This window comes from Pelophylax lessonae (genome assembly GCF_965119305.1).
Source record: "Pelophylax lessonae genome assembly, chromosome: 12".
Lineage (NCBI taxonomy): Eukaryota > Metazoa > Chordata > Amphibia > Anura > Ranidae > Pelophylax > Pelophylax lessonae.
Window position 1 is genome coordinate 129,346,758 of NC_138779.1, and position 24,990 is coordinate 129,371,747.

Genomic DNA, 24,990 nt, shown 5'->3' on the forward strand with positions numbered 1-24,990 from the left:
ATTCTGCAATGTACAAAGATCACCCAGATAGGTTAGTATTATTTTTTTTTTTTTTTTTAACAAAGGTGACATTACACTTAGAATAGCCAGCACAGTGCCTTGGCAAGTGCCTTCAATCTGTTCCAAGCTGCTGTGGAACTCAGAAAACATTCCAGCAACATACGGGGCTCCTTAGCTCCGAGAAGGTATTCATCAGGGAAAATCAGATGTGGAGCCTCCATCCTCAGATTTAATAAAAGGCATTAATATAAGGCAGAACCTACATGCCAGAAAGCCATGGTGTCACCCCTGAGAACAGACCTGCATTTAACAAGGCAAAAATCCTGAATGCCAACCACAAACACCCATGAGCCTTCAGCCTTACTTGAGGTCCAAAAAGTGGGTCTTCACATGGGGAGGAACAGGTGGAATAGCCACAACTTTATTGCAAATCAAAAACACAAAAAAGGGCGCACCGACCTAGCGCATTATCCTCAATATTGGCTTTATTGTTAAAACATAAAAATGGCTACTCACAAACACAGGTGAAAATCAGTCATATCGAACTCAATGATATGATTGATTTTCACCTGTGTTTGTGAGTAGCCATTTTTATGTTTTAACAATAAAGCCAATATTGAGGATAATGCGCTAGGTCGGTGCTCCCTTTTTTGTGTTTTTTTGTTTGTAGTACTGTTGGACTGCCCCAGTCCTTTAGGGCAGCAAGACCGTAGCCATCCGAGACGCCATTTGTAAAGTCCCGTGGGAAGAGCAGTCGGGGAGCCTTGTTGTCTGAGCGCAGGAGAAAGGTGGTTCATTCACCTTATTTTGTTGGAACAACTTTATTGCAACCAGGTTAAGGGGAGCTATTTACACATCACATCTTGTTAGGGCCTGTGAGGTAAGGAGGACAAAATAGAAACACATGGACTGGATCAGCCTCAAATTTTATGGGAGTGGGGTACTATGGGGTAGGAGCGAGGGTAGAGTTTTCCAGCGAGGGTGGAGTTTACCATTCATAAGTTCTCCTGAATTAGGAGTTAGGAAACTCCTGGATTAAAAAAAATGTGCTGTCTGCTAGGACAGAGACAAAGACAGACCATTAAAATACCTGCCTGTTTCCTATAAAAAACGGAAAATTCCTATCATACTTACCGTAATTTTCCTTTCCTGGTGGTCTCCATGGCAGCCTATGTGTGGGTTAACCCCACCTCCTCTCCAATGGTATAGGACCGCCCTCTATAAATTTCAGCTTGCAGGCACAGCCAGTGTTCCATATCTTAGCCGAATCCAAGACCAGAGGGTGGGACCTCCGGCTGCCATGGAGACCACCAGGAAAGGAAAATTACGGTAAGTATGATAGGAATTTTCCGTTTTCCTGGCAGTCTCCATGGCAGCCTACGTGTGGGAAATAACTAGCCCAAACCACACGGGTGGGAATGTTTCAAATCAAATTTTACTTCAAATTATTAGCAGACAGAACAGTCAAGCCAAAATTAACTGAAGATAAGGAGCCTGGCTCCACACAATAACGTGTCATAAACGTATTTACAGAAGACCAGGAAGCCGCTCTGCAGACTACTTCTGGTGCAACATGATGTGAAGCCACCCAGGACATTGAGATGCTTCTCGTTGAGTGGGTTGTCACTGCTTCCGGAGGAGCCAAACCCTCTACACAGTAAGCTCGTTTAATAGCAGACACAATCCAGGCTGCAATGGACCTTGACGGGGCCCGCTTTCCTCTATTTTTGCCTGAGAAAAGGACAAAGAGATTATCCGATTGTCTGAAAGAAGACGTTGACTGAAGATATTCCATTAGAGTCTTCCCTACATCCAAGGGATGAGGTTCATTATCCTCGGAAGATCGAAAAGGTAGGAAGCACAATCTCCTGGTTTTCATGAAAAACCGATGATACCTTCAGATTGGAATTGAGCATCGGAATTAGGACTACTCGATCCGGAAAGAACGTGAGGAAAGGTTCTTTATGACCAAGGGAACTGATCTCAGAAACCCTTTTGGCTGAAGTGATTGCCACTAAAAAGGCTGTTTTAATGGCAAGTTCTCTGATGAAGTCCGACAAACTAGTTCTTGAAAGGACGTTAAGGACAAGAGGAAGGTCCCATTTCGGGAACCTTGGCTTCCTCTGAGGTCTGAGTCTGACCGCACCTTTGAAGAATTGTTGTATGAGTACATGCTTGGCCCAGGAGAACCCTGAGAACACCGATAAGGCTGATATTTGCACCCTGAGAGTCCCAACTGATAGAGATTTATCCAGACCTGCTTGAAGGAACTTCAGGACTTCTTGAACTCCAAAATCCAAGGAAGGATTTCCCTCCGGGTACGTGCATTCCAAGAATCTAGACCAGACTCTGCAGTAAACTCTGTTCGTGCTGGGTCTTCTGGAGTTCATTAAGGTAGGGATTGCCCCAGGAGGGCATCCGAGTGACTCCAACCTCTCCCTCTCAAGAACCAGACCGTTAACCTGAGCAAAGCGGGGCAGGGGTGTAATGTTGTTCCCTGCGAGAGAAGGTCTGGTTTGAGGGGCACGGGAATCGGGCTCCGATAACTGAGTTGCAGGAGAAGTAGGAACCAGGGCCTGTTTGGCCAATGAGGGGCTACCATGACAATCTCCACATCTTCTGCTTGGAGTCTCTGAAGAAATCTGAGGATGATGGGAAATGGGGGAAAGGCATATGCCCTGCTGAATTCCCATCTGTCGGTCACAGCATCCGTTCCGCAGACTCGGTGATACTTGCTGCATGTGAAGTACCGGTCCAGCTTGTGGTTGCATGGAGATGCAAACAGGTCTACTTCGGGTGAGACCCCTAGAGACAGAATCCACTTGAATGAGTCGCTGTGGAGAGACCACTCGTTGTGATTCAACTGGACTCTGGAAAGGAAATCTGCCTGGACATTCTGTGGCCCCGGAATGTAGGCCGCCGAGATGTTGAACAGATGGGCTTGGGCCCATGTCATGATTGGGTCTAACTCCTGAAGAAGGGAGAGACTCCTGGTTCCGCCCTGTCTTTTCACATAAGCCACTGCCGTGGTGTTGTCCATTCGAAGAAGTACGGATTTGCCTTCTATTAGGTGGTGGAAAGCTTGAAGAGCTAGAAAAGCCGCACGAAGCTCCAGGACGTTGGAAACCAGGGAGTGGGCTTGTGGAGGCCATTTCCCTTGAGCCACCTCTGCCATGCAATGGGCTCCCCAGCCAGAGTTGCTGGCGTCGGTTGTAATGATGACCCACGTGATGGGAACTAGAGAATGGCAATTGAGCAGGTTCTTGCGTTGGAGCCACCATAATAAGCTGCTCCTCATGCTGTGGAAAATAAAGATACGCTGCTTGCATTCTTCCGGATTCCACTGCCGAAGGAAGCCCCTTTGAAAGGGCCGCATTCGCCACAGTGCCCACCTGACCATAGGGGCCGTCGAGACCATAGTGCCGATGATCTTGAGACACTGGGATGCCGTCAGAAAAGAGGAGGAGAGGGCTGGAAAGATCCTCTCCCGAACCACCGGAATTTTCTCTAGAGGCAGAGAAAGTGTATTCTGAACGTTGTTGAATTGAGCGCCTAGATAGACCAGATGTTGAGAGGGCTCCAGATTACTTTTTTTTTTGAAGATTCAACAACCATCCGAACTCCATGAGAGTTGTGGTGACCAGGTCCCTGTGGGAGAAAAGTTGATCCCTGTCTTGTGATAACAGTAGAAGATCGTCTAAGTAGTGATGTAGACGTACACCTTTTGTTCTGATTAGAGCTACCACAGCTAGAAGGACCTTGGAAAACACCCTTGGGGATGTGGACAGGCCAAAAGGAAGGCAGATGAACTGGAAGTGTCGATGTTCTACCGCGAAACGGAGGTACTTGTGGAAGTTTACTGCTATAGGCACGTGGAAATACGCGTCTTTGAGATCTATTGACACTAGCCAGTCTCCTGGAAGCACTGCTTTCTGGATGGTGGATAAGGTCTCCATTTTGAACTTTTCGTTCTTGATGAACCTGTTGAGATAGGTGAGATCTATCACAGGGCGCCAAGATCCATTCTTCTTCTGTACTAAAAAGAGGGGCGAATATACGCCTTGGAATCTTTCCTGCACGGGCACCGGAACTATAGCGCCCTGAGCCACCAAAGTGCTTACATAGTCGAGCAAAACACTTCTTTTCTCGTCCTGAGAAAGCAAGCGAGTGGGAATGAACCTGGACACGGGATCTGTTGAGAAAGTCCATGTGTGTCCTGTGGACACTGTCCTGATGGTCCAGAAGTCTGAGATTGAGGCCGCCCAGACACGCTGAAAGCGGAGCAGGCGTGCCCCCACCTGGCATGTCTGAATGGGCCCAATCTTAAAAGGACTTTGAGGTTTCTTGTCCGGAAGGTGCTGAGCCTCTGACCGGCTTACGAGAGGATGCTTGGCTGCCTTTCCAATTTCTCCTGTAATCTCGCCCAGGCCTATATGAGCGGGCATCCCTTGATCGCTCTGCAAACTGCTTTCTTGGTTGCTGCTTCTTAGGGCCAAAGAGGCGCCTGTCTTGGGGAAGGAAACCTGACTTTCCACCCGTCACTTTAGTAATTGCATTATCCAATTTGTTTCCAAATAAAGAGGATCCTTCAAAAGGGATTTTGCACCAAGCCTGTTTAGAGGCTGGGTCTGCCAGCCAGGGACGTAACCACAGGGCCCGTTTGGCTGTGACAGAAGCCAACATGGATCTGGATAAGAGACGTAACACATCAATGGATGCTTCTCCAAGAAACACAGAAGCTAACTTCAATTCCTGAACAGGAGAGTTCTCTACTGCATCTTCAGACACACTCCTTAATTTTAGTTCAACATCAGAAACCCAGGTTTCCATGGCCTTAGACATGGCTGCTAATGCTAGCACAGGTTTACATGCCGCACCGGCTGTGATATAAATTATTTTTAAATCCAGGTCCATTTTCCTATCCAGAGGGTCTTTAAAGGAAACCGCATCGTCCAGCGGGAGTGTAACGTGTTTTGCTAGTCTGGAAACTGCGGCATCAACTAGAGGAGCCGATTCCAGGTGACTGACCTCTTCTGGTTTAAAGGGATACAACTTAGACAATTTGGAGGATAAGGAGGTCTTGCTATTCCCTTTACTCCACTCTTCTAGGATGACATCCTTCAATTCTGAAAGGAGCTGAAAGTTTAGCCGCCCTTTCCCCAAGTGTTTGAAAAACCTTCTCTGTTTTACTTGTGGGGTACTGGGATCTTCCCATTTCAGAGCCTCTTTGACTGCTCTTATGAGAGGTGCAACAAGGACAAAATCAAAACCCCCAACTGCACCTTCCTCTTCTTCCAAATCGCTTTCAGAGGATTTCCCGGAAGTGAAGCTTGGCTGAGAGGGACCTTGCTCTTCAGGAGCATCAGCAGGAGAGCTGGGAGTAGCAGGCCCAGGTGTGGGACTAGCACCCCACTCTTTCATGGATTGCTGGATAATCCGTTTCACCAGGGATTCCAATCTCTGATCTTCAGACTCTCTTTCACCAGATGCACGAGCGAAACAGGGCTCGCAAAGGGACTTGTCCTCCGGGACATGCGCCCCACAACCCCAACACCCCAACAGGCTCTCTGGGCCGTATGGCTACTGTGGCGGTGTGTGCGGTGTCTGGAGGATGAATTTGAGCGTCTCCTTTCATGCCTGCTCCCTGATGGAGACTCATGGCGTCTTGACCTTGAAGATGATTCTCTTCGTGGCCTGACAGACCTGGAAGAGCTGGGAGAAAGAGAAATCCAGGGAGACACAGGATTTAGCCATGAATCATGAGCCAGCATTCCTCCCTTCATATCCCCCTAAAATGTACCAGCACTCACCTGTTGTGAGAGAGCTGGCCACAAGGGGGCGGTGAAGCAGGATCCATGTTTCAGGCAAAACCAAAAACTGACAAGGAAGTAGAGCATACAGATCACTACAAGGCAATAAGGAACATTCAGGTGTTGTCCTAATATGCATCCAACCGCTCCCCCCCCCCCCCCCTGCACACCGCCAAAAGGTATGCAGCATCCGGTCCCCACATACCTGGTATTCACATGGACAAGGTACCGGGAAGACGTCGCTATGCCCACAGTGCATTCCCAATTGCCCTGGAGCTGACAGGCGTTTAAATTTTCGCACCACGATGACGTCAGCAGCGGCCGGCCGCAATCGCAAGTGCGCATGCGTGGACCGGGCCTCGCTTCCGATCGCGGCAAAGTGCGCATGCGCAGGCAGCGAGCAGAGCTCCATTACCACACAGCGCATGCGTCCGCTGGACTGAGCGGAGGGGGAGCAGAAAGGAGATGGCTGGAACGCACGGAGCGTTCCAGCCACCATTGGGCCACCAGGGATAGCAAAGAAAGTAGTTTGAGACATACAAACATAACAAAAACACTGCCATGGAAGAGACAAATCTTCAGACCCTGTCAGGATATCCGTCGGCCATCCGAAGCACCGCACAGTTATTAGCCAAAGGGGATTTTTTAAATGTCACTCACCCGCCCATGGCTGGGCCCTGGACATAGACACCGACTTTTCATTCTGAGGTAAGCCGACCAAATTCCAACAGGAAATAATCCAAATAGGGTCCTTGGAAGAGGACAAAAAAGGAACACTGGCTGTGCCTGCAAGCTGAAATTTAGAGAGGGAGGTCCTATACCATTGGAGAGGAGGCGGGGTTAACCCACACGTAGGCTGCCATGGAGACTGCCAGGAAATATATTTTTTTGCCTTACATAAAAAATGTTTGTACCTTTCATTCCAGTCTGGTGGATCCCACTGTTCCAATTCTGTGCCAGGATCACTGAAGGATGTGTTCACAAATTGAATCAATTTGTCTCTATCCACTTCTCCCATAGGGGGGCTCATAATCAAAGTCTGAAATTTTTTTGTTATCTTGGCTGAAATATAAATAGTTACAAAATTAGGTTGAAAGCATACACTTCTCCATTGAAATCTTTAAAAGAAGAAACACACAGATTTCACATTTTTAGAGCTGTAACTGTAAAGAATATGAAGTTTTATACCCTTTTCCCTTTGTGACTTTTAGGGGTGCCTTTAAAACGGTATTAAAATCTCTTTTACAAAATAAAATAATGTGCCCCCCTGCAGGTTTAAACCTTAATGTACTAGTATGCACCACATATAGTACATTATGACAGACTTACATACAAACGGAGCTCTCCAGCGATGCGCTGTCAGTGCTCTCCCCGGTCCCCAGCACTTCCATCTTCACCCAGGCCGGGTTTCGCATCTCCAGCCACTTGATTGGCTGGCCGATGTGATGTCACTGCCACGCATGCATGAGTGGGCCATAAATGTGGTCTGAGCTGCACATCAGCCGATTTGAACAATTCTGACTTTACTACCACTTTAATGTGAATAACTCAGCCTTTTTCAACTGCAGTGCCTTGAGGTTTCTTTAGGAGTGCCTTGGCAAAATGCCTAAAAATTGACTCAAAATTTGTATACAAGCCAGCAGATGAATAAAACCTGCCTTTAATTTCACAAAGCCACAGGTTTCATTGTGCACCACTACAACCTTCTAGAAGCCGGCGCCCTAACAACCAATGACCCTCCCCTGCCCCACTCTGTCAGCAAAAGAGAAACACTGGAATACTAGTCAGTACCAGTGTGCAAACATGTATTGAATTTGGAAAAATAAATCACCTCTAACATTGGGTGTCCTACGTGTGTGGATGTTAATGTATTGTGTAAAACTCTTAGAATAGTTTTTTACATTATAGAATGGGATGCCTTGATCTTGTCCATAATTTTAAAGGGTGCCTTGAGAGTGTCCATAATTTTGGAGGGTGCCTTGAGATTGTCTATAATTTTAGAGGGTGCTTTGAGATTGTTCATAATTTTAAAGGGTGCCTTGACTGAAAAAAGGTTGAGAAACACTGGAATAGCGTTCCATTAATTTTACTGTATGGGTCATTTATATATTTATACTAGGTGATCATTATCACCCCTTTATCACCACTTCTCATAATTGTTAGAAAAAGGCTATTAACTTAGCATTTGTCTTTTTAAAGAAAATTTGTTAGAGATGTGTTAATGTGTAAGCACAGGGGTCTCTAAACTATCTAAACAAAGGGCCAGTTTACCATCCTTCAGACTTTAGGAGGGCTGGACTGTGTGCATTAGAAGTAGAAAATTGCCTGGCATCAATGGTAGTAAACAATGCCCAATCTTTGGTGTCAGTGAGAGGAATTGTGCCCCATCGTTGGTGTCATTTGGTGGGAAGAATGTTGCCTCAACATTGGTGTCACTGGGAGGAACTGTGCCCCATCATTGGTGTCACTGGGAGGAACTGTGCCCCATCGTTGGTGTCACTGGGAGGAACTGTGCCCCAACATTGGTGTCACTGGGAGGAACTGTGCCCCATCATTGGTGTCACTGGGAGGAACTGTGCCCCATCGTTGGTGTCATTGGGAGGAACCTGCCCCATTGTTGGAGCCATTGGGATAAATCGTTGGTGTTAGTGGGGGGACTTATGCCTCAGTGTTGGAGTCAGAGGATGAAATATTACCCCAAGGGCCAGATAAAAGCAGGCAAAGGTCCACATTTGGCCCCTGGGCCATAGTTTGGAGACCACTGCGTTAGCATATGCTGTGTCACACATTGTGATTGATTGCATTAGGGCAGCCCAATCATTTTGACCAAAAAACTGACACGCAGTTTTTCTGACGCAGTGCACCATAATGATACACAGGAGTGTGATGCTGTGCATTGCGATGCATTGTGTTTTGGAATTACATTTTTTTAGTGAATTGAGCTGCCAATCAAAATGAATGGCATCATAAAATGCTAATACACATATTCTGTGGGTTGCAGCATTGCATGCCTAAATGCAAGACACCCCATTGGAAAAGTGTAAATGGGCTCTAGAAGTATATTATCAGCCAAAACACTTCCTGCCATCTGATGCTCCATAACTGAAATTTCCTCTCACTTACTATTCCTGGGACAATTTGAGGGAAAATCTCCAACAACATCATAGGTGGAAATGTGCATATTTTTACTAGCGATCAATACTTTTTCTCACTGATACCAATTATCAATACCTATTTTGCCCTTGGATGCATTTATTTTGTAAGGGGTCACACCAGTTCGATTTACCATTCAATTTGATAGCTCAAAAAGGAATGACAAGTCGCACCCCATTTGCGATTTCATTGGGACTTGCATTGACTTCTGTTAAATGAAGTCGCAAGTTGTAATGAAACCGAAGGTCCAAAAAAAGACTCTGCAGCCTTGAAATAGCGCAGTTTCAAAGTCGCACAGTGTGGCTTTGAAATCGTGCTGCTTCAGCGGGATTTCAAAGCCAAAGGTCAGTGCGATTTGGATCTCCGATTTCATTATGGCTTGCGACTTCACGTAACAGAGGTCAATTCAACTTGCAAATAAATCACAAAAAAGTATCAGTTTTAGTATCAGAGCATTTGCATGAGTACAAGTACTCGTGTAAATGCTTAGTATTTGCCCAGATATTGGTATCGGTGCAATGGTAATTTTTACCATATTGATTTCAATAAAATGATTTATGGTTTATTATCAAAGCAGCCTTGTTTATTGCTATGTAACATTTTGAGCATTTTAGGATTTTTTTTTTTTGGGGGGGGGGGGGGACTATCTTGCTTCATGATTTTACCTGGGACTCTGCTCCAATACCCATATAAACGTAATTCAGCACTGGAGGTCCCCCTCCCTGTCGGCTGAAATGCACATTGGAGCAGAGACTATAGTGCTGACATTACAGCATGGCATGATATCAGTCAGCAGAAACTTTCTGTCTTTAATTACATCAGCTCCAGAAGATTTTACCCCCTTCATGACCAGGCCATTTTTTTTAATATTTAGCACTGTACAAATTTAACTGTACCCAAATGAAATTTATATAATTTTTTTTCATACAAAAAGAGCTTTCTTTTGGTGGTATTTGATCCCCACTGGGTTTTTTATTTTTTGCGATATTAATGAAAAAACTCAGAAGATTGTGAAAAAAAAACTGTATTTTTTACATTCTGCTATAAAGCATATCCAATAAAAAAAATAAAAAAATCGCAAGAAGTGTATATTGATTGGTTTGCGTGAAAGTTACACTATATTGTCAAAAGTATTGGGACTGCCTTTACACGCACATGAACTTTAATGGTTTTTCGGTCTTAGTCCGTAGGGTTCAATATTGAGTTGGCCCTCCCTTTGCAGTTATAACAGCTTCAACTCTTCTGGGAAGGCTGTCTACAAGGTTTAGGATACATATGTTTTTTGGACTATATAGGACTTTTTTTGCACTTTATGCACTTTTATATATATATGGCGTGATGCTGGGAACTATCCGTGGCCGAGCTAAGGGTACTTAAACCACCTTTTGAGAACACTCTTCCTTCCCTTGTTTTTCTTCCCCACTTCCCTGGGACACATTACACTTCAACCTGGATATGTCTACATCAGGCGGTACCTCTTTGGTGATTTTTGTCTTTTGGCTTTCCTTTGGGTCTATTTGCATATTGATTTCATAATGCTCCACATGGGGCAATGGCACTCTGGTTTCTTACCTCTTCTCATCTTGGCATACTGTTACCCACATACTCCATATTTCGAATGCACACGTATGGTCCAATTAACCTTTTGGTATCTTCATCATACTCTTTATCACTTTTATAACTCTGTGTACTTTTTCTTATGGAGTCACCCTCCCTTTTTTATCCCCTCCTTGGTTTGGGCTGTTTATAGCAGTTAAATTACTCACAAGTAAGCCAAGTAAGCGTGAGTTAATTTACTCACATTAATTATGTCAATTAATACTTTTTTAAAGAACTCTCTTGAGATTGCTATTCATGCCACTACCTAACACACAATGGAGATATGCGTTTTTCATGAGTTCCTTCTATTGTGCCCTGCTGGTCACAGACTGTATTCCCACAGTTCCGGGTGTAGGCGTTCCTCAGCGGTCTGCTGTCCATAACATCATGTGTTGTACTTGAGGTGGGTTGTGAGTATATTAGTAAGGGACAATTTATACTGGGATGGTCCTATCTTCCTCTCTTTCCCCTTCCCATAATACCATTTTGTTTAATTATTAGATTTTAATGTCGTTTGTATATTTCTTTTTACAGTTATACATAATGCATCTGCTCCTGAGGAAGTGGAATATATTCCACGAAACGTGTCAAACTTAAAGGATGCATTTTCTCCATGACAATCATGTGTCCGATTTTTTATTATGAAATCTTTGCTAGTTGTTCAATAATAATGTATTGTTCTATCATAGATTACAACAAGTCAGCTCTCGTTTTTCATTACTACAATATGTCGTGTGATCCAACTATACCTTTGATGAACGCATTTCATTACTTGTATGTATCATTGCAATCATGAATTCCTTGTGTTTTGTTTATGAAACTTTTAATATAATCCGCTCTTAACACACTGTAATTATTTTTTATATTGTACCATGCTGCAAGTCCGCCTGTGTCTTATAGACAATTTTTTACGCAGACTATGTGCCAGTTGTCCTCACGCACCTCATTTAAAGTCCCAATCTCCCCCTTTTTCTCCTTATCAATATTAGGGATGGAGGCACAGAGCCCAAGGTGGCTTGTGCCTCATTTAAAGTCCCAAAACCTTTCCTTTCTGGGAGTGTATATCTCAAAGGTTAATCACTTGGACTACCAACGTCAAGTTACTCACCAAGAAGGCATAACAGTGCCTACACTTTCTTTGCCGCCTTAAAAGAGCCAGTCTCCCTAAATCTATCCTTATCACATTCTACAGGGGAACCATTGAGAGCGTGCTGACCAGTTGCATTATTGTTTGGTATGGAAACTGCAGTTCTGCTGACTGCAAGACCTTGCAGCGGTTTAGTGAAGACAGCTGAAAAATTCATTGGTGCCCCTCTCTCCTCCATCTTAGACATTTTCCATACACAATGCTCCAGCAAAGCTACTGGTATCATGAGGGATCCCACCCATCCCTCCCACAGTCTCTTTCAGCTCTTGCCATCAGGTAGAAGGTACTGAAATATTAAAACTAGTGATTGACTGATATCGTTTTTAAAGTGCTGATACCGATATTTTGGTCATCGGATATCGGTATCGGCCGATATTTTCAGACATTTAACATTTTTTTTTTCACAGGTACTATTGTGGAGGGATCTGGAGGTCTAAAAGACCCAAAACCCCTCATCTGTACTTAAAAGCATTCAAAACGCCAAGTTTGGCTGTTTTGAATGCTCATATTTTTTTAAATTTTCCGCCGAGTACCCGGAAGTGATGTCATGACATCACTTATGGGTTTTTTACATGGAGACCCGATCAGAGCCGAATGCAGCTTTGATCGGGTCTTCTCTTCGGCGGCCGTGCATGTAGGATGCCCGGGTCTCCCGGTGGGACGGGAGACCCAGGCGAGTGGCAGAAGGCGGAGGGAGGGGGGAGACGTCCCCTCCCGTTCCTTGTAATGACTGCCGAGTGGCTTGGCTGATGCGGGGGTGATGCCTCTAGCTGCAGGTATCACTCCGGTACAAGCACTTTGCCGAAATATCGGCAATATCGCTAATCTCGGGGGCCGATATAACGGGGAAAGTGCATATCGGCCCCCGATATATCGGCATTGCCGATAATCGGTCGATCTCTAATTAAAACCCGTTCTGTCAGACTGTTCAACAGCTTTTTTCCCCAGGCTGTGAAAGTTCTCAACTCTAATCCCCTTTGAAACCCTTTTTTACAAAAACATATGCACTAAGACACTTTTACAAACACTTGCTTAAACAAAGACTCAATAAGAAATATGTAGTGCTTTTTCTATTTTTTAAGTTCCTTGTTGTGTTTTATTTTCGCATAGTTTTATGTGTAATCAGTGTGTACTATCGTGGTCCTGCGAGACATGACATTTCATTCCATTGTAAGTCTTCACATGTAGTGGACTGACAATAATGTTTGACTTGTCTTGTCGAATCCTTCCCAAAAATGGTTTTGCCTAGAGATGCACTTTAACTACTTGCCGACTAGCCCCCTCCTATATACGGCGGCAGGTTGGCAGGTTCCCACGAATCACCGTAGCTGTATGGCGATTCGCGGGAGCGATCCTGGGGGTGCGCCAGCGGGGAAGCCGATCTAGGGGGCCAGCGGCCACGATTTTCACCGGGCACCTGCGATCACTTCCCGTGAAGATAGAACGGCTGTTCTCTCAGCCATCAACACAGAGCCCCTGTATTGATTTCACAACCCCCCCCTCCCACAGTTAGAAAACACCCCCTAGACTCACATTTAACCCTTTGATCGCCCCTGTGTTAACCCCTTCCTTGTCAGTGTCATTAGTACAGTAACAATGCATATTTTTAGCACTCATTACTGTAGTAATGTCACTGGTCCCCCCAAAAGTGTCAAAAATGTCAGTTAGGGGTCCAATCTGTCCGCCGCAATGCCGCAGATCACCGCCATTACTAGTAAAAAAATAAATTAATAAAAATTACATAAATCTTTCCCCTAGTTTGTAGACGTGATAACTTTTGCGAAACCAATCAGAATACGCTTATTGGGATTTTTTTTACCAAAAGTATGTAGCAGAATACAAATTGGCCTAATATTATGAAAAAATTTGATTTTAAAATTTTTTGGGGGAATGTTATATAACAGAAAGTGAAAAATATATATTTTTTTTTTTTTAGAATTGTAGCACTTTTTTTGTTTATAGTGCAAAAAATAAAAATTGCACAGCTGATCAGATCCCATAAAAAAAGCTCTATTTGTGGGGAAAAAAGGACATCGATTTTATTTGGGTACAGCATCGCACGACCGCGCAATTTTCAGTTAAAGCAACGCAGTGCCAAAATGCAAAAAATGTCCTGGTCATTAGGGGGAAAATCTTCCGGTCCAGAAGTGGTTAACCACTTAAGCCCCGGAGGATTTGGCTGCTCAAAGACCAGGCCCTATTTTGCATTACGGCACTGTGTGACTGTAACGGACAATTGCGCGGTTGTGCAACGCTGTACCCAAATAAAATTGACGTCCTTTTTTTCCCACAAACAGAGCTTTCTTTTGGTGGTATTTTATCACCTGTGCGATTTTTACTTTTTGCGCTATAAACAAAAAAAGAGCGACAATTTTAAAAAATAACAATATTTTTCACATTTTTTATATGAAATTCTCAAAAAAAAAATGTAAAAATCAAAATTTTGATTGGTTTGCGCAAAAGTTATTGCATTTACTAACTACGGGAAAGATTTATGTCATTTTTATTGTTTTTTTTTTTTTAACTAGCAATGGCGGCGATCTGCGATTTCTTTTGCGGGACTGCGACATCGCGGCGGACAGATTGGACCCTTGACTGACATTTTTTACACTTTTGGGGGTACCAGTGACATTATTACAGTAATCAGTGCTATACATATGCACTGTTACTGTAAAAATGACACTGGCAGGGAAGGGGTAAACTTTATTGGTGATCAAGGGGTTAAGTGTGTCCCTAGGGGCGTGATTGTTCGATCATCACAGAGAAATACGATCCTACATAGCAGGATCGCATAGCCTCTGTGATGATCTAAGGGAGAATGACAGATGGCTGTGTTTACATCAGCCGTCTGTCTTTCTCCCTCTCCTGAGGGAGATCGCTAGTGGCCTGCGGACATTGGGATGTCAGTGAACGAGCGGGGGCGGGAACGCGCCGCCGACAGTGTGCGCTCACCCCCTACAGGCTCGTGGGCGAGTGACGTACCCATAAGTCACTTTGCCCAGGAGAGGCAGACTGCCGCAGTATATAGTCGTGCGGCAGTCGGCAAGTGGTTAATATTGCTACATTTAGGTTAACCACTTAAGCCCCGGAAGATTTTACCCCCATTCCGACCAGGGGGTATTTTGCGATTCGGCACTGCGTGAATTTAACGCACAATTGCGCGGTCGTGCGACGCTGTACCTAAACGAATTTGACGTCCTTTTTTTCCCACAAACAGAGCTTTCTTTTGGTGGTATTTGATCACCTGTGCGATTTTTTGATCACGCGCTATAAACAAAAAAAGAGCGTCAATTTTGCAAAAATAGCAATATTTTTCACATTTTTTTATATGAAATTCCCCCCAAAAAAAATGTAAAAATCAAAATTTTTAAAAATTTTCGGCCAATTTATTTTATGCTACCTATGTTTGGTAAAAAAAATCGCAAAAAGCGTATTTTGATTGGTTTGCGCAAAAGTTATCGCGTTTACTAACAAAGGGAAAGATTTTTGTCATTTTTGTTGTTTTTTTTTTTAACGCGTAATGGCGGCGATCTGCGATTTTTTTTGCGGTACTGCGACATTGCGGCGGACAGATCGGACCCTTGACTGACATTTTTGACACTTTTGGGGTTACCAGTGACATTTCTACAGTAATCAGTGCTATACATATGCACTGTTACTGTAAAAATACACTGGTAGTGAAGGGGTTAACTTTATTTGGAAGGGAGGGGCTGTGTGTGTCCCTAGGGGCGTGGTTTCTACTGTGATTGGCTGTGGCTCTAGCTGTAAGGACACTGATCAACGGATCTACATACCAGATCCGTTTTATCAGTGTCTTTGCAGCGAGGAGAATGACAGGCAGTTTGTTTACACAAGCTGCCTGACATTCTCCCTCTCCCCCGCCGATCGCCGAGTGACCGGCGGACATCGGGTCCGCTGGTCACACGCGCGGGGGGGTCCGTGACCACGCGGGAGCGGGAGCGCGCCCCGGGGGGCGCGCGCTCGCTCCCTAGACCCTCACAAGCAAGCAACGTAGCCCTACGTTAGTTTGCCTGTGAGGGGCTGACCGCCGACGTAGATAGTCGTGCGGCGGTCGGCAAGTGGTTAACAAATAATATATGTATGGTATTGTTTTCAAATAACAAATAAAACTATGGAAGAGCCCTTGGGCCATCTAAAAAAATTTTTTTAAAAGATTTCTGAGCTTGAAAAAAATTTTCTTCTTTTTACAGAATTCTGACTTTGAAAGTCAGAATTCTAAGATTAAAAGTCAGAATTCTGGTATTACAAGCTTGGACCATGCTAAAATGTATTAAACACAATTCTAAGATTAAAAGTCAGAATTCTCAGTTCTAAAGTCAGAATTCTGAGATTAAAGTCAGAATTTTTAACCACCTCCCACCCGGGCCATTGTAAATATACGGCCGGGTGGGAGTCTCGTCCTTCTGAATGGACGTTCCGGAAGGAGAGAGATCGCGCCGCCGCGGGCACGATCTCGATGTGCCTGTGTCCCTCAGACACAGAGCAACATCATTCGGCAGGAGGGCCCTGTGATTGGCCCTCCTGATCACATGACGGCTGTGTCCAATCACAGCCGTCATGTAATGTAAATAGAGCCGTTGTAACGGCTTCGATCTCTTCTCCTCCTGACAGATCCTGTCAGTGAGGAGAAGAGAAGAGGATCGGTGCTGCTGCTGGGGTGATCAGTGAGTATTTCTAATTACTCACTGATCACAGGGGGGGTCTGTGCTGGTAATCAGATGATTGATTACCAGTGCAGCCTTGGGGGGGGAGGGGTGCCACTAAGCCACCAGGGATGCCCACCCATGACCACCAGGGATGCCCACCATGGCCACCAGGGATGGCAAGCAGGGCTCAGAGAGCCCCCCAGTGCCCTCCCTATCAGTGTTGCCCACCAATGCCATCTATCAGTGCTGCCCACCAGTGCCGTTATTGCCATCTATCAGTGCCCATCAGTGCCCCCCATCAGTGGCGATCAGTGCCCCCCATCAGTGCCGATCAGTGCCGATCATTGCAGCCCAACAGTGCCACCTATCAGTGCCCATCAGTGCCGCCAATCAGTGCCCATCAGTGCTGCCTATCAGTGCCCATCAGTGCTGCCTATCAGTGCCCACCAATGCTGCATATCAGTGCTATCTATCAGTGCCACATATCAGTGCCCATCAGTGCTGCATATCAGTGCTACCTATCAGTGCTGCATATTAGTGCCACCCCATCAGTGCCACCCCATCAGTGTCTCCTCATCAGTGCCTGTCAGTGCGGCATCATCAGTGCTCACCAGTGCAGGAAAAAACATCTATTTACAAAATGTTATAACCTAAACAAAAAAACTTTTTTTTTTTTTTCAAACTTTTCAGTCTTTTTTTATTTGGGCACCAAAAAAGAAAAAACCTGACGGTGATCAAATACCACCAAAAGAAAGCTCTATTTGTGGGGAAAAAATGACACAAATTTGGTTTAGGTACAGCGTTGCATGACCGCGCAATTGTCATTCAAATTGCAACAGCGCTAAAAGCTGAAAATTGGTCTGGGAAGGAAGGGGGTTTAAGTGCCCAGTATTGAGGTAGTTAAAGAGCCACTCTGAAAACGTGTGTGTCTATGGTCATAACAGATCAATCATAACAGTTACTTGTCTAGACTAATATAGCTCTGTTACAGAGACTTAGATCTATAAAAATGCCAACTGTAGCAGTTTGGAGGCTATAGCGTAGTGGATAAGGTACTAGGCTTATCATGTTGAAGTTTGTGAGTTCTAGCCCAGGTGACTGTACTTCTTTAGATTATGTATATAAACTTTAAATATATTGATATTATCTTTAACATATTTTAAAATATAAGTTAAAAAGAGCCATAGACACACACTGTCCTGCTGCCTTCTAACCATTCACAATTCCCTCATGTAGGGGCAACAGTGTAATGTTTCCTACAAATTGGGGTGCAGAACTGTTTTGGGTATTATGTTCTGATATCTATGGAAGTGGAAAGCACAACGAGCTGTGACCCCCAACACATACACACATATGCACGCACACACACATGGCCCTTTTTAACTTATATTTTAAAATATGTTAAAGATAATATCAATATATTTAAAGTTTATATATATATATATAATCTAAAAAGGTACAGTCACCTGGGCTAAAACCCTCAAACTTCACCATAATAAGCCTGTTACCCCAACCGCTACGCTATAGCCTCAAGACTGCTATAGTTAGCACTTTTATTGATCTAAGTCTCTGTAACAGAGCTATATCAGTCCAGACAAGTAACTGTTATGATTGATCCATTATGACCATAGAAACACACATTTTCAGCAAGGCTCCTTATGATGGAGTAGATGGCAGAAAAGGAGGATGACAGCAAAATGAGGAGCTTTTAATACAGTAGAAGAACCACAGAGCCCAGCACTGCCCTGCATCCCTATATATACTGTGTGCTGTAACTAGGATAGATTTATAAATCTTACAGAGCAGAAGATATGTATGTCTGCAGAAAGATGGTCTCTACATTGTTGCTCATTGGTTCTAAAATCATCCTAATAAAGACTACTGTATTAATAATCTCAGAATTCTGACTTTTAATCTCAGAATTGTGTTTAATAAATTTTAGCATGGTCAAAACTTGTAATCTCAGAATTCTGACTTGCAAAGTCAAAATTCTGACTTTTAATCTCAGAATTCTGACTTTGAAACTCAGAATTCTGAAAAAAAAAAAAGAAATTTTTTCAAACTCAAATCTTTGAATTTTTTTTCATGATGGCCCCAGGGCTCTTCCATATAAAACCAATACACAAGGGCTACATTTAGGTAATTAGTCCAAGTCCTTCATCAGCACTTCTATTTAGTTTATTATGTAGTTAAGTTGGTAGGTTGTAGCATTTGTGTCTTATGCATTATATAAAACATCAACATTATTGAAAAAATCTGAATTAGAACTCACACGGTGTATCGCGGAGGCTCATGTCAACAAAATGTTTATCATCTTCAAAAATCTTGGCCATCTGGACATGGTGAAGGATTGGTCCCGTGCAGAAGATCTGACTGAGAATTAATTTGAATAAATGTATTTATTTCAGGTACTTACATAGTGTCATCAGTTTATGCAGCTTTTTACATATATATATTATACATTCACATTAGTCTTTGTCCTCAAGTTGCTTACAATCTAAGGTCCCGAATTCACATACATACACATACTAGGACCAATTTGGACAGGAGCCATTGAACAGAACAGCATGTCTTTGGAGTGTGTGTGGAAACCGGAGTACCCGGAGGAAACCTACACAGGCGCAGAGAGAACATGCAAACTCCAGGCATATAATGTTTTGGTTGGGATTCTAACCGGCGACCCCAGTGCTGTTAGCCACTGTGCTGCCATGAAGTAAATTAGAGACTTTGAGCAAGTTAAGAGATTAATCATTGAATAAACAAAATGAGAAAGATGAATAGTGTTATTGGTTTGAAGTAGTAGTAGTTAGTATTTAGAAGTTGTTTTTTTCATTTTGGATAGACTAAGTTCAGGCTCACACTGATGCGATGCGGGAAACCCTGCAATTCAGTGCTAGTTCCCACATCGCACCAGAATTGCACAGTGGATTACACTGAGATCTGCGAACCGCTGGGGGTGTCAGTGCAAAGTTATTGACACCCCCAGATCAGTTCACAGATCACAGTGCGAACTGTAAAATGGTGCAGGAATCATATCCCATAGGTGTGAACACCCATGTTATCCGATTCCAGTGCTGACCAAAAAAGGGGTCCTGCACCATTTTGGTGGGAATGCGATGCGATTTCAGCCATGCAATTAGTATGGCTGAAATTGCATCGCACAGACATCGAATGTGATCTCCACAGCAATGCATGCGAATCACATGCAATGTCTGGCATCGCACTAGTGTGAACCGGTACTAAGGGTGCATTATGACCCCTGTCAGTTTTTATTTTCCACCATCTATGTCCCCTTGGGGAGATTTACTTTGATTTCCTGTCCCGTAGTTAAAACAGGAGATGAGAGGAAGTTCCTGCCAATTAAAGAGGTTGTAAACCCCACTTTGTTATTTTTACATACAGGTATGCCTATAATAAGGCTTACCTGTAAATAAAATGAATATCTCCTAAACATGCACTGTTTAGGAGAAATTTTCCCTGGATGCAGCCGGTGACGTCAGCAGCACATGGGCAACGCATGCCATGCTGGACCTTCAGAGCTTTTTGCCGAGAGTGACATAATCGTGGCTTCAGCCACTCACAGTTCCCAAGCCCGCGAACCTGAAAAAGAGGCCAGGGGAACGTCAGTGACTGGGCTCCGCTAGTTTGTGATGCATACAAGCACATTATGCCTTTGTCTTGAAGGTTTTTTTTTCTCAGCAGTTTACTACCACTTTAAGGGAATCCCTTAGGTTAGGTCCTCAGATCACCAGAAATAGTGTCCCCATTGGAAGATTTTCTCTCTGTTACTTTTTTGGGGACAACCCAAAATTTGGGATTTTCTTTAACTTTCAATGATAATGGTAAACAGGACAAGCAGAGAGGGTGAATCTCCCTAACGGGAAACCTGATGATAGGAGTTCTAATCTCTCTCCAATATATTATTTAGTTATACTTTAAATATCAAGCATGCAACTAGAAAGCCATATAAAGTTGCTTTAAGCAGTAATAAAAATAAGGTTGAACATCGATTGGGTAAAAAATAAGGGCAGCGTTTGAACAGTAGTTACTATTATGGACTAATTGCAGTTTTGGCAGGTAGACATTACTCTGTAGACTAAGCTGGTTTAACCAGCTTAGTGTGTCTATACCTCAATAAAACTTTAACAAATAAAAAAATAAACAGAAAACGATCGGATGACATTAGCAATCTTGCTATCATGGTGTTGTAATAAATTAAAATGTGAATTTTTTTCCGGAATAACATAGAACAGTAAGTGGCGGTTCACACATATGCGATGTCAGACATCGCATGTGATTCGCACCGCACTGCTGTGCAAATCACATGTGATGTCTGTGCGATGCAGATTCAGCCATACAGATTACATGGCTGAATTTGCATTGCATTCTGACCAAAAGTCGCACAGGACCCTTTTTTTGGTCTGCACCAGAATTGGATCGCATTGGGTGCGATCCGATTCCTGTCTGAACTGACAGTTCCCACTGTGATATGCAAACTAATCTGTGGGTGTCATTAACTTTGTATTGACACCCCCAGCAGTTCGGATATGGCAGTGTGAACTGCCTGCGAGTGGGGAGCGATGCGGGAACCCGCAGTGGATTTGCAGGGTTCCCGCATCGCACCAGTGTGAACCGGCACTAAAGATTGAGTATATCATGTAAATATATCAATGCATTTTTTTTCATAGTACATATAACGAGTATAGATTTTTGGTAGGCCTGCCATCTATAAATGCTGCTTTGTGTCAGATTCCTGGAACCTGTTCCTAATTCTTAGTCAAATGATCCACATGCCAGAAGAAGGTATTAGAGAATAATCACAACAACCTCAAATTCTAAACTGATGACATTTAAAAGAAAAAGCAGTACAAACAAAATGTCTGCCAGCTGCATTCTTACAGTAATGTTATTGTGACATATTGCCAAAGATCTCCAATTTAAAGAGAAATTACAAGAAAAGGGCATTCAGCTGTTCACTAATTAGCATTATTAACTTGTTTTCCATGTGTCTCTCTGTGTTAATTAAAGAGTATATATAAACCCAACACTTCATATTCCTCATATGTGTCTGCTGTACCATGTACTTGTATGATAAAGTATCCTGTTCTCCTTTGTGTGAAATTCCTGGTGTTTCTGCTAGTCCCACTGCTTTCCTAGTAAAAACTGACCACACTAGGCATGAAAGCATATTGTGATCAGGTTACTAGCTGTGCTGAGAACTCAGACTGCTCTCCTTTCTTCCAATGATCAGATTTCCTCTGCATAGCCATTCACTGGGAAGATCGGTGTACTTCTGTTTCTTCTCCCCCAGCTCTCTAAGCGGTTTCCTTTTCACCAGCTCTCATATAAGCATATGTGGCTGGGAACAGAGGGTATCTAATCACTTATAAAAAAGGGGAAACATTTATTCATGTTTTTTTTGTATACACAAATGTTTTGCCTTTCATTTCTCTTTTAAATGGACTGGTTTGGGTTTATAAATACATTAAGGATGAATAAATTGAAAGTATTCATTTCCTTAAACTTTGCATAATTTTATCATTTTGGAGAAATGCATTTGAGTCAGTAGGGAAGGCAAAACTAAGGTGGTTTGACTATAATGGGCTTTATATGGCTTCTGGGGGTAACCAAATCTCCTTCTTTATAGGTATTTGTAGAACAATAAAAAATGAAGCAGCACGTTACATATTGTGTATGTACAATAGAATCTGCCCTCAAAGAATCTATAATCTAGTGTCCCTCTCTCACATGTATACAAATAGTAAAGACGATTGGAGCCAGGCAGTAAGTCTACCAGAATATCTTTGGAGCACGGGAGGAAATTCACACAAACACAGGGAGAACATGCAAACTCCATGTATAACCACCATTCCACTGTGCTGCCCACTTTTAATCCCAGACCTGTTATTGTTTCAGAAAAAAAAAAAAAACCTTATTACCCTTATTATTTTACATTTTTGTAAACTAAGAAAAAGTGAAAAAAATACCTAAAACACAAAATTAAAAGTAACAGTGCACAAATAACATTCACAAACACAAAAAAAGGAAAAGGCACAGATACAAAAAGACACAGAATAACCTAAATGACCCGAAATACCTTCCCACCTAAAAATACCTTCTACATTTTAAAGAAGATTTCTTTTCATCAAGCCATTCTCAGCTAAACAACTTTAGAAGTTTTTTTTACTCTTGCAGTGAATAAATCTGGAGCTGGTGATTTTTTATACTGCTGTATAAAATCATCTTTCTGCATGAGACTGGAACACATGTAATGAAACGTGTTGCCTCATTAGAGTGCTACAAATGAACACGAGCATCATAGACATCTATTAATATTAGATAGTTTATTTCGTAACACAGTAACCTGTGAACATACAGCGCAACCACTCCCTTCTAATCTACTTTTCCCAGTAAAACTGGAAGGATAATAAATGTAGATGTTACCTTTTGAGTGCCTGAAAACGATTTGATTACGGTATGTATATCTGCATTAAAAATGGTATTACCGTGTTAAGAAATAAAAAAAGTATAATAGTGAAGTGTATGTTTTAACATAAGTCAAATAAAACAGGATTGTTGTTGTTCAGTCGTTTAGCCATGTCCGACTCTTCGTGACCTCATGGATCATAGAGCACCTGTCTTTTCTGTCCTCCACTGCCTCCTGGAGCTTGCTTAACTTAACCACTTAAGCCCCGGAAGATTTTACCCCCTTCCTGACCAGGGCCTATTTTGCGATTCGGCACTGCGTGACTTTAACGGACAATTGCGCGGTCATGCGACGCTGTACCTAAACGAATTTGACGTCCTTTTTTCCCACAAACAGAGCTCTCTTTTGGTGGTATTTGATCATGCGCTATAAACAAAAAAAGAGCATCAATTTTGCAAAAATAACAATATTTTTCGCATTTTTTTATATGAAAAAAAAAATGTAAAAATCAAAATTTTTTAACATTTTCGGCCAATTTGTCGTAAAAAAAAAAAAAAAAAAATCGCAAAAAGCGTATTTTGATTGGTTTTTGCAAAAGTTATTGCGTTTAATAACTAAGGGAAAGATTTTTGTCATTTTTTGTTGTTTTTTTTAACACGTAATGGCGGCGATGTGCGATTTTTTTTTTTCGGTACTGCGACATTGCGGCGGACAGATCGGACCCTTGACTGACATTTTTGACACTTTTGGGGTTACCAGTGACATTACTAAAGTAATCAGTGCTATACATATGCACTGTTACTGTAAAATGACACTGGTAGTGAAGGGGTTAACTTTTTTTTTGAGAGGGAGGGGTTATGTGTGTCCTTAGGGGCGTGATTCTAACTGTTATTGGCTGTGGCTTGAGGTGTAGGAACAGTGATCAACGGATCTACATAGTAGAACTGTATGATCACTATTCATACACAGGGGAGAATGACAGGCGGCTTGTTTACATTATCCATCCATCTATCTATCTATCTATCTATCTATCTATCTATCTATCTATCTATCTATCTATCTATCTATCTATCTATCTATCTATCTATCTATCTATCTATCTATCTATCTATCTATCTATCTATCTATCTATCTATCTATCTATCTATCTATCTATCTATCTATCTATCTATCTATCTATCTATCTATCTATCTATCTATCTATCTATCTATCTATCTAGTTTTCTGTCGTCCTCTCCTCTTTTTTCCTTCCTTCCATGTTTCCCAGCATCAGGGTCTTTTCCAATGAGTCCTCTCTTTGCATTAGGTGGCCAAAGTATTTGCGTTTCAGCTTCAGAACCTGTCCTTCCAGTGAATATTCAGGGTTGATTCCTTTCAGGATTGGCTGGTTTGATCTTCTTGCCGTCCAAGGAACTTTCAAGAGTCTTCTTCAACACCATAGTTCAAAAGCATCAATTCTTCGGCGTTCCGCCTTCCTTATGGTCCAACTTTCACAGCCATAGTTACTACTAGGAATACCATAGCTTTGACTCTTTGACTATACTGCACTTTGTTGGTAGGGTGATGTCTCTGCTTTTTATAATATTGTCTAGGTTTGCCATTGCTTTCCTCTCAAGAAGCAAAAATCTATTAATTTCATGGCTACAGTCACCGTCTGCCTTGATCTTGGAGCCTAGGAAGATGAACTCTGTCACTGTTTCCATGTCTTCTCCTTCTATTTGCCAAGGAGTGATGGGATCGGTTGCCATGATCTTAGTTTTCTTAACATTGATTTCTTACAACAGGATAATGACCCACTTTTCCTAGTTTTAGTGGTAGTTTTGGTGCTATATTACAGCAATAAAGAGGACAAAAGGTAACCACGCTTGTTCTATGACTTAGTACTGCCAGTTGCATTAAATGCATCAGAAACTATTGTCTGTTGTCCTATGTTTTTAGCAGCCACAAAGTGTGAACAATTTTCTTTGCATGCACTTTTGTGTTGAGCAGACAGGTTACTACTCCGAGGACTAGCAGTTTTTATGCCAGTATGCATGAAGCCTTCTGCTGCAGCAGCCTAACATTCCTTCACCTTGCCTAAAGAACCTAGCCTAAGAAAAAAGACCAATAGTTCAGACCGGTCTGTTAATATATCTTCTACCAATAATGTTCACATGGCCAACTTTGGGTTATAGTGAAGGCCCCTTG

General features: G+C 42.8%; 1 protein-coding gene across 1 annotated transcript in view; it reads right to left on the reverse strand.

Annotated features, from left to right (window-relative positions):
- TREH (trehalase) overlaps positions 1-24,990 on the reverse strand; it is a 59,581-nt gene that overhangs the window by 29,230 nt on the left and 5,361 nt on the right. The window contains exons 2-3 of the mRNA XM_082273200.1: positions 18,649-18,749; positions 6,725-6,872 (exon numbers count right to left, since the gene is read on the reverse strand). Of these exons, the coding sequence (XP_082129326.1) occupies positions 6,725-6,872; positions 18,649-18,749 (249 nt within the window). The remainder of the gene's footprint in view (positions 1-6,724; positions 6,873-18,648; positions 18,750-24,990) is intronic.